The sequence below is a fragment of the Olea europaea genome, chromosome 22 (assembly GCF_002742605.1).
Source record: "Olea europaea var. sylvestris chromosome 22, O_europaea_v1, whole genome shotgun sequence".
Lineage (NCBI taxonomy): Eukaryota > Viridiplantae > Streptophyta > Magnoliopsida > Lamiales > Oleaceae > Olea > Olea europaea.
In genome coordinates, this window is record NC_036258.1 from 5,895,146 (window position 1) to 5,906,409 (window position 11,264).

At 33.6% G+C, this 11,264-nt stretch overlaps 1 protein-coding gene across 1 annotated transcript; it reads left to right on the forward strand.

Moving 5' to 3' along the window:
- The first annotated feature begins 2,217 nt into the window (after window positions 1-2,217).
- On the forward strand, window positions 2,218-4,973 carry LOC111371085. The gene is made up of 3 exons (XM_022992998.1): window positions 2,218-2,267; window positions 4,133-4,164; window positions 4,367-4,973. The coding sequence occupies exons 1-3, from the start codon at window positions 2,218-2,220 to the stop codon at window positions 4,696-4,698; spliced, it is 414 nt and encodes a 137-aa protein (XP_022848766.1). The 3' UTR covers window positions 4,699-4,973.
- Window positions 4,974-11,264: the final 6,291 nt, after the last annotated feature.

The window sequence follows — 11,264 nt, forward strand, 5'->3', positions numbered from 1 at the left end:
GCCCCATGAAATTAAAAAAAAATTAATAATTACAAAAGGCAAAATGGCAAATCACGGACGGACCATAGTCACAAACAAAATGCAATTGCAACCCTAATGTTTCCAATTTCCACTTCCATTTTCCTCTCTAGTTTCTGCCTCTCACAGTCTCATGCCCGTCGCCTCTTTCTCACTCGCCGGCTCCCTTATCTTCTGGCCAAATTGCCGTCACCGATCATCGATTTTCAGTTGTCCGTTTTTGCTGCCTCAAGATATCGGGTTTGGCTTCTTTCCCTTTACCAACTATAGTATCACTTTTGAGTAAATTTCATCTTATGTTAATATCATTCTCATTTCTCAAGCTTTTAGACTTACTGCTTCCATGTTGGTTAATGTGTATTAGGGGGTCTCTTTAAGAGTTCAAAGATCTACAAGCTACAGACTATAATCATTCATTGGCTACAATGCTTGGATATGTAGCTTAGTTTTCTACTTCTAGTCAAATCGAGATGTCAGGTGCTAATAATAAATCAAATCGCATGGTGGGTTTTTGTAAATTTGTTTCTAATTTTGAAGCTCCTATTAGTGTGAAAATTGAGCTTGATACTTTTTTGGATGAGCCTATATTGTCTCGGTCGGATGATTTAGATATATTGACATGGTGGACAGTAAATGCAATCAAATATCCAACTTTATCTCAAATTGTAAAAGATATTTTGACCATCCCAATATCTACTGTGGCATCCGACTTTGCCTTCAGTACTAGTGGTAGATTTATTAGTCCACACAGAAATGGGCTTCACCCGAAAATTTTAGAGGCTTTAATGTGTGCACAAGATTGGTTATGGGTCGATATTCACGCATTTGCTTTTCATATTGTTTCTTTTATGAATTCTCTTATTACTAATTATTTTATTTTATTAATAGCGAATACTGCACCGTCTTCATATTTTGGATGTTGCTCCAATATGAATGATGAGGAGGTAATTTTATTTATCACATAATTTAAATTTTAATCATAGTTATTATGATGATATTGAGGATAATATTTCTTTCATTTTTTAGGATCCATCTTCTATAATCTCTGAACTTGCTGATGAATGAAGTTATAAAGTTGAAAAAATATCAAATTTATTTTTGGATAAAGAAGTGAGATTTAGTTACAATGTAATTATATTTGTAATTGTTTATTTTCGGATATTGTTTGTTTTAAGTATTTACTTTGAATGTTAGCGTTTTTAAATTATAAATTTGAAAAAAAAGGGGGCAGCAAACGGGGCATGACCATGCCTCGCCTTGTCTAAAGTAGGAAGGGTGGGACGAGGCAAGATAACTCGTCCAATTGCCATCATTAGTTCTCACCAATATTGTCACAATGAATAATTAGTTCAAAGCTTCCATGCTATCTCTAATTTCGACTTTACTTTGTTCTAAATTACACTATGATTAGATTCAAATCGAACGATATTTGATCCTTATGCATAAGTGTCGTCATTTTGGATATGTGATCATGTTGATTTTGAACAAGTGAGAGATTGTTGAATATTTGTTCAAAATCAATGAAATGATAATGTGCTAATTGTTCAGCTCAATTATGGAATCAGTGGAATAAAAAGAAATTGAAAAATGAAAATTTTGATTTTTGTTTATGCACACAAGATGTGTTTTGGCCAAAATAGAATTAAATTTGCTTCCACTATGCGTACGCATAATGTTAAAAAATAGTCGTTGGTTGATTTTTCAATTTGAAACTTGGGAACTGTTTTGAATTAAAAGTAGCCACTTTACATCGTGTTTTGGCACCATTTCGTGGTATATTGATTGAGGCCTATAAATAGGTAATGAATGATTAATACAAACACACTGGAAATATTGAAAAACAACTTCAGATCCACATATCATTTCATATTGAATCAAACTGTTGATTTACATTCATATTCAATATCTTCTTTTGTGTTCTTAAAGTTTTGGAGGATTATATTTATGCTTTAGTATTAAATCCTTTATAAGGCTTGATATAATCCTACAAGCCGTTTGTTAAAATCCTTAAACATTTCATTCAATTTCGAGAGGGGGCAAATATCGTTTGAGGACAGCGATCCTGCGTTCGAACCTTCGAATTTGTACTTGAACAACTTTTTGATTTCTTCATCTTGTTGCTACAATTTTTTAATATTCATTTTGTCTCTTCTCCAAACCCTTTTATTTCCAACACTAACACTGTGAAACAAATTAAAAATGCTGATGTCCTCAGCGAGAGACGGGTTGAGGGGGGGTTGGGCTGGGCTGTAACCCCCTCCCTCGCCCAAGAGCTTTTTTTTTAAAGTATTTTTTATTTTTTTGGTAAAAAATCAGTTTTTTATGTGTAAAATTTTTTTTTTCGCGTAGTAGTCCCGTTTGAAATTTTGTAACTCGATCTTGAATTTATTCTTGGATCCGTCCCTGTCCTCAGCAAAGTGAAATCGAGAAACAAGTTACCTCAGCAGATTTGATGGCTTATGATCAGAAAGACACCGTCACAACCGATTCCTTTTAAATTGAAAAGCCTCCGGATTGTCTTTAGAAATTGCCTTAAAGACACAATTAAATTCTTTCGAGTGAACTGCAACTACAAATATTCCATCAGAAAATTCAGTAACTTGAATTACACTAATTGTTAAAACTAGTTGGCATTATATCTCTATTGTATACATAGATGCATACGTGTCAAGGATTAGGGTTTTCCGAGCTGCATCGTATCTTGTGAGGCTTCTTATTGAGATTGGAATTGGATTTTGATCGATAATTGGAAGAAAAATGATCATTCTATGGTATATATCGAGGTTATAGACTTCTCTTCTGGTGTCAACTGCCACAATTGGTCCAGTTTGAGTTAAAATCGGGTCAGCATAGAGGCAAAGAATTACTCAAAATTAAATAAAATATTAAATTTGATCCAAATACATTAAACTAACAATTAATGGGAAATTTGTAAGCTATACGAATCATTATTCTTTGCCTGGAGACACAATACATATATTTGTAATTGTAGACAACTTATTTTGGTACGGAGTTGTATGCAATTAAAATATTGAGTTCAATAACATATAAATAAAGCGCGCGAACATGTCTCACTAAATAATAATTTGTGCAAAATTGTCCCTCATCAATATATGTGATTGGCCGTGAAAATAATTTCTCCAATGAAAGGATGAATGAAGTAGATTTCTTGATTAAAAAAATATCGTAAATAGTCAAGGGTTGTGTGAGTCCATTGCATTAAGCAAGTCTAAGCTAATTGAATTGAGCTCGTAAACTAGATTTGACAGTTTCACCACTATTTTTGCCACGTCAAGTGTGCACTTCAAGTCATATCGCACATAACTAGTCTTATTGATAAAACTTAGTGTTTATCATTCACAAAAAAAAGGGTAGTCTTGAGGCTCAAATTCTTGACCGTCATAAAATTATATAATTAATATAAGAACATGTATACAATATTTTAGCTTTTTTATCTTATTTAATTCTATCTATCGAGAGTAGTCAATACTATTGTTAGAATTATTTAATTCTATCTACTGAGAGTAGTCAATACTACTGTTAGAATTGTTGGAACCAACCGAGCATCCAACTAATAAAGACTTCAACAGAAAGATGGACTTTCTTTTATATAAATTTTTCAAGAATAAATTTTGAAAAAAGTAATTTTTTTAGAGAATCATGGTCAAAAAGTAGGAAAAATTATTATAAGAATTTGTGGTTGGAAATAAATTTTTAAAAAAATCTATTATGAATATGACATAATCCAAAGTCAATATATCCCAACTTTGAATAAGTAATTAAAGAAAATAATTTCAGCATTTGTTTTTACTTTATCTTATTTTCCTATATTTTAAAAAAGTCAACACCAAAAGTTCTTTCGTTATTTAAAATATTCAGGAGCGTCATCCATTTTTGAGCGCTACGGATAAATAGTTACCTCAATAATTAATTATCAATCTTAATCGCAATTATTCCTTCGGTGGCATGAGATATATATGTTTTCTGAGTGCTCCACTACTTCAATTGTTGCTTCATTAGTGCTTAATTTTGGCCTGCCACCAATTAATTAATCAAGAAACAGTAACAATTTTTTACTATATAATTCTAACTTCTGCAGCTGATTTTCATAAAGTAATTCCAAGAAATTAAAGAAAAAGAAAGCTGGTAAATTCAGCAAACCCTAGCTTGTTTTTTTCACCAGTCTGCAAAATTAGCCGGGGAATTTTTCCGAGCAGACGTTTGAATGCTATTCTTAGTCGTTGAAAGTCTTTACATCTATGCATTAAATCCTGTTTATCACTAATCATCAATGATTATAATTAAAAAAATAGTTGTTACTTTAATTAGTTTCTTTTATATTTTGCAGGTTTGTTTAATGTGATTATAATGAATGCCGTGGTCGTTCTCTTCATTGCCTCTTTATTGATCCTGGGAACTTCCCAGGCAGATGCAGAAACTTTTATCATGAAGAATCGTCACCTTTTGAGCGATACAAATGGAAGAGGTGTTGCAGCAAACAAAGGAAATTCTCAAGGAACCGAGAAAAATACTAAAATGAACTTCGACTCGAGCAAAGGTGCGAAAAGCGAGGATAATGACAATGATGATGATGACGATACGAGTTCTGGAACAGATAATCATCGCTATTTCCCCGACCAGGATAGACCTACTCACAACCCACCGCGTCACTCACTTTAGGAGCGCGGCGTCCCATTAGGATGCAAATCCATGCAAATCTATAATAGTGTGATTGCTTGTAAAAATATGAAACTACTCATTATAAGTTGGCTGAACTTATCATAGTTGTAAGTACCATATGGCACGTTGAAGTTCGCAAGGTTTGAATTATAAATTTGTATAATATTATGCTTGTTTTCATGTTAGATTGAAATCTAGCTTGTTGAAGTACAAGTTTGCTTTGTATCATAGGTATCTTAAATAAATGTTGGCATGGATTTCTGTTTCGTTTTAAATTATTAATGGCCATTTTGCGAAGATCAAACTAATCAATGCATTAATTATTGAGAGAATTCGATTAGCGATGCTCAAATTGATTGAATGAGTGATTGATATATAGGGTTTCGTCTTTTCTTATTTTTTTTCCCCTAGAAGAGTGATGGGGCAATGAAATGAAGGATATGGAAAATATATATATAAACCCTAATCCTCTTGTTAACTTTTGCTGGTGAAAGAATAGAAAGAATCTGTACTAAAACATCTAAGAAATTAACAGAACAAAATCAGCAATAAAATTGAAGAATAGAGAAATGGGAAAACTAGTTGGAGAGAAAAGAAAGTTAATTCATTTTCGGACGATGCTACGCACACAGCACGGTGCATAGCCCCCTCACATGAGGGGCCCTCACACCAAGCATGTGAGAGAACTGTACCTTGTACAGTATAACTTGGACTGTACAAGGAGAAAACACTTCACTTTCAACTCCACAAAAATACATAATAATGTACTTTTTTACATAAAATCTGGAAAAGAGTTATAAAAAAAAAAAAAAGAGGCTGAATTTAGATTACATCAGCTACCTGTTCAACATTGCTTGTGCATACCACTTTTAAAGGTTGAACCCCAACCTTAAGAGCCCCACTGCCCCGTCCCTAGAATTTTGTGAGAGAGGTAAATCGCGAAATATGTCCCAATAGGCCAAAGAATGAGAGCTATATAGATTGAATTGACAGCCTAGAGTTGGGGTTTTAGATAGAAGCTTCAACTCCTTCACTTATTACTCTAATACAAATTAAAAGCTCCACAGAATTCCCAGTGATACATTGGTTTGATTGATAAACAATTTTGTACATGGATAATGTTCACCATAAAATTTAGGTATATTGCTTAACATAGCAGAAAGAAGATTACAAGTTCTTTAATACTTGGACCAAAACGATGTAGCAATTTTTCTATTTGATCTCAAATTTCTTTTAAATTTGGAAATAACACCACTATTTTCATGTTATGATTTCTTTCTTTAAATCAATAATGTTTGGATTGTGATGCCAAATCAATCATTGGGCTATGATGAAAAGGGCCTGGCCCAATAGTTGGTATTATATTTCCATTGCCTGATAATTCAATGGAAGAGGCCCATCTACCCGAGCCCAAACACGAGGCCACGTGTGCTGCTCCGAGCCATTGGATCACCCAGCTGATCTACGGTGATCTGTTCTTCAATATAAGGGACCCTTTGGTGGATGCCCTAGTTGACTGAGCGTGATATTTTTTTTTTGGTGACTCTTGAACTCTATAGAACGAGTCCTTTTCTCTGCCTCTCATCTCCTTCGTCTTCTTCGTGTTTTCTTCCAAGTTCTCTGTGATTTGGAACTAGATTCATACTGTGTGAACAGTAAATCTTAGTGATTCTTTTAAAAGGAGTTAGTGGAGTCAGTGAAAGGGTTTTTCCTTTGTGGCTCGTTGAAGTAGCTGCATACGGGTTCCTTTTGTGGGATTTGGGTTGATTCTTAGTGTCTCTACCATTATACAGAAGGGTACAATGTTAATTTCTGAGCCATGACAATTGATTGAACGATATACAGTTGGTTTGGTCCAGTTCTTGGTCGATTTTTCTCTATGTGAGATCTGAAAATACTTTGTGTATTTCTTGAGTTTTATTACAGCAGTGGTATCAGAGCCTTCAAGGCTTCCTTCGACCGTGATCTGGATGTGAAAAATTCATTTTCACAGTCAGATCCCTTTTGTTCAGATCTGACTCATTTCGATATTTTTTAAAAAAAAAAATCACTTAAGTACTTTATGTGTACTAACCATTGATCTATTGTGGAGTTCTTGTTTTCCCAAAACGCAGGTCCTGGTTTTTTTCGCGAACTGTTGGTTTGCCACTTGAGTAACCCATACTATTCGTGAAATTTTTTCTTGGTCACTAGCTTGAGTGATCGATATTGAATGATCACTCCTCTGTTTTGCGACTATTTTTCCCTTTATTAACATTTAATCCATTCTTCCTAGCCATATATGTTTTACATAATTTTTTGATTATTGTTAGTCAGTGAATTACTGAGTTGATATTTCTGAGATGTACTTATTGTGATTACTGTAAATTGGTGAATTACTAAGTTCTCATTTCTGAAGTATACTAATATACTTATGTACTTAATTTTTTTAATTACATTCGTTTATTGATTTAATCCTTTTCCTGCTTCCTGTTCTGATGACCTAAATTGTGCCTTGACCTAAGGACATGATCCTTACGGAATCCTGGTGAATTTGGGCATTTGGAACTTGAAGTTTGTTGCATTGAGTACATTGCCATTTCTTGTTATTTTGAACACTATGTGTGTTAATGTTTTCTTGATTTTTGAAGCTTCTTGGTACATAATAACCTCTGTAATCTTGTGTATTATCACATTTTATTCTGCACCACCTCTTTTCCGTTGAACTTTGAACTTCAAATAATTTTCTTGTGTTGGTTAAACATTCCAAAATGACAACAACTACGTTTGAACTTGGAGTTTTTAATGAAAAATGGGATTTCCCCATTTGGCAACAAAATATGAAAGGAGTCCTTATTCAACAGAAAGTTGCAAAAGCCATTACTGGTGATTTTCCTGATACTATGACTGAAGCACAAAAAACAGAATGTGATGAACTTGCCTATACCTCTATTATATTGCGTCTATCTGATTAAGTTTTGAGAAAAGTTGGAAAACATGATAGTGCTAGAGATTTGTGGGAAAAACTAAAAGAACTTTATTTAGTTAAGTCCCTACCTAATAAACTATTTCTCTTAGAAAGATTTTTTAGTTTTAAGATTGACATGACTAAAGACTTAGAAGATAACTTTGACATTTATAATAAATTGGTTCAAGATATTACCAATGTTGGAGACAAAGTCTCCGATGAATACAAGGTTGTGATTATTCTTAATTCATTACCTGAAATGTATAACGATGTCAAAAGTATCATTAAATATGACAGGGATTCTTTGACTCCTGAAGTTGTTATTAACTCTTTAAGCAGCAAGGATCTGGAACTTCAAACTGAGAAGCATGGAAGAGAATCTGAGAGTTTATTTGTTAGAGGGAGGTCAATTAATAAGCAAAACCATAGTCAGGATAATCAGAGTTATCAAGGAAATAATAATAACAAGAAAAAGCGGAGAGGAAGACCTAGGTCAAAGTCTAGGACTGGGACTGTGAATAGGAAATGTTATGGATGTGGAAAATCAGGTCACTTTATTAAGGATTGCTTTAAGAAAAAGAATGACCAGAGGGATAAGAAAATAGATGAGGAAAATGTAGTTGAATCCCTAGATGATAAAACTGTGGATGTCTATGTTGTTACTGAAGCTGCTACTGATCAGCATACATTAAATTTTTTGAAAATATAGACCAGAAACAAGAATGGATTCTTGACTCTGGTTGTACTTTCCATATGACTTCTAAAAGGTCTTGTTTAGAAAATTTTAAAGAAATGAATGGAGGTGAGGTAGTAATGGATAATAATGCAGCCTGTAAAGTTTTAGGAATTGACAGTGTGACTTTAAAATTTGAAAATGGATATATCTTTACTCTAGAGAGAGTAAGGTATGTTCCTGACTTAAATAGAAATTTAATTTCTATGGGTGATCTAGATGACATTGGTCTCCAAGTTAAACTTGGAAATTGTTTGTTTAAAGTTTTTAAAGGCTCTCTTGTAATATTCAAGGGTGCCAAAAGAAATGGTATATATGTCACTAGAGCTGAAATAGTTTCAAGTCATACTGCTGAGTCCTTAACTGCTGGAGTTGATGCCACCTTAAAATGGCACAATAGGCTGGCATATGTTAGTGAAAGAGGTCTGCATATTTTGAATAAAATGGGTGTTTTTGGAAAAGATAATGTTTCATAATTCCTTTTTGTGATTACTGTATACTTGGTAAACAACATAGACTTCACTTTAATACGGGAAAGCATGAAACTACTTCTGTTCTAGAGTATGTACATGCTGATTTGTGGGGACCCTCATCTACTATTACCCAAGGAGGAAACAAATATTTTCTGTCCTTGATTGATGATTTTTCAAGAAAAGTTTGGATTTTTCTGTTAAAACAAAAATCAGATACTTTTGAAAAATTTAAAATTTGGAAAACCTTGATTGAAAATCAAATTGGGAAGAAAATCAAGGTATTAAGAACTGATAACGGTCTAGAATTTTGTAATGTTGTTTTTGATCAATTATGTAAGGATAGTGGGATCCTTAGGCATAAACAGTTCCTTATACCCCTCAACAAAATGGAGTTACTGAGAGGATGAATAGGACTACTCTAGACAAAGTAAGATGCATGATGATCAGTTCTGGAGTTCCTAAAGTACTGTGGGGTGAAGCTATGACTGCAGTTTATATCATAAATGGAACCCCAAGTAGTGCCATAGATAGCAGAACACCCGAGGAGGTATGGTCTGGGAAAATACCATATTATAGTCACCTGAAGACCTTTGGTTGTACAGCCTTTTCCCATCAAAGTAGTGGTAAACTTGAACCTAGATCCCAAAAATATGTTTTTATGGGATACCCTGAAAGAGTTAAAGGGTATAGATTGTGGATAGGAGTGTGAAGGGGTTTAGAATGATCACAAGTAGGAATGTGACCTTCAATAAGTGTGATATGCCCTGCATGACTAATAAACATCATATTAGTGCCTCTAGTAGTGAGGAAGAAGAGATGACTAGGCTGCAGGTGGAGCCTCTGTCACCTCTTGAATATACTGATAATGTTCAGGAAGAGACTGGTGAAGTTTTTGATGAAAATATAGAAGGTGAAGGTGATGTTTAAGAAGTTGGTGAAGAAGGAAATTCATTAGATGGTTATCAATTAGCTAGGATAGGGCTAAAAGAGAAATAAGGGAACCCATTAGAATGAAAGACTACCTATCTCTAGCTTTACTGACTTATCAAGATTTGGCCTTTAAGGAACCAAAAACATATGAAGAGGCTGTGAGTTGTCAGTCTTCAAAAGATTGGCAATTGGCTATGGAAGAGGAAATTAACTCTTTAAGGAAAAATGAAACCTGAATTTTGGTTCCTAAACCTAAAGATAAATCCTTAGTTGATTGTAAGTGGATCTATACAATTAAGGAAGGAAATACAGCAAATCAACCCCTAAGATTTAAGGCCAAATTAGTGACAAAAGGGTTTACTCAAAAACCCGGTATTGATTATAATGAAATTTTTTCACCTGTAGTTAAATATACTACCATAAGGAAATACAGCAAATCAACCCCTAAGATTTAAGGATAGATTACTGACAAAAGGGTTTACTCAAAAACCCGGTATTGATTATAATGAAATTTTCTCACCTGTAGTTAAATATACTGCCATACGTATTATGCTTGCATTAGTTGCTTATTATGATCTTGAACTTGAACAAATGGATGTAAAAATTGCCTTTTGCATGGAGACTTGGATGAAATTATCTATATGAGACAACCACCTGGATATGTAGATAATGAGAAACCTGAGCATGTGTGCTTGTTAAAGAGATCATTGTATGGACTTAAACAATCACCTAGACAATGGTATAAACGCTTTGATAACTTTGTGTCATCTGTAGGTTTTCTTAGAAGCTCTTTTGATCATTGTCTATATTTGAAAAAAAAAAAGAAAAATCTGAATCTGTGATTGTTTACCTACTACTTTATGTGGATGATATGTTGTTAATTGGATAGCATTTTAGTGATATCAATGATATTAGGAGATCTTTATGCTCTGAATTTGAAATGAAAGATTTGGGACATGCTAGAAGAATTTTAGGTATGGATATTAAGAGAAATAGATCCAAACAGGTTCTTTTTCTATCACAATCTGCCTATGTTGAAAAAGTCATATCTAAATTTTTCATGCATGAGTCAAAAACTGTCACTTTACCACTTGCAAGTCATTTTAAATTGAGTAAAGATCAGTGTCCAGTTGATGAATTTGATGTGAAATCCATGCAAAAGGTCCCCTATGCTAATGCTGTGGGGTCTATAATGTACACTATGGTGTGTACCAAATCTGATGTAGCTCATGCGATTAGTACCCTAAGTAGATTTATAGCCAATCCTGGCCCTGAACATTGGACAACCTTAAAATGGTCACTTAGATATCTAAAAGGAACATCTAACTTATGTTTATGTTTTAATCCTAGTAAAGAAGATGTTATATTAAAAGGGTTTGTAGATTCAGATTATGCTGGGGACAGGGACAATAGAAAATTAACCACATCTTATATGTTTACTTTGTGTTGTACTTGTGTGAGTTGGAAATCACAATTACAGCTT

Coding starts and splice junctions, on each gene's coding strand:
- LOC111371085 (XM_022992998.1), top strand. CDS start 2,218: ATGCTGATGTCCTCAGCGAGAGACGGGTTGAGGGGGGGTTGGGCTGGG. Junction 2,268..4,132: donor AGGGGGGGTTGGGCTGGGCT/GTAACCCCCTCC, acceptor ATTTTCATAAAG/TAATTCCAAGAAATTAAAGA. Junction 4,165..4,366: donor ATTAAAGAAAAAGAAAGCTG/GTAAATTCAGCA, acceptor TATATTTTGCAG/GTTTGTTTAATGTGATTATA.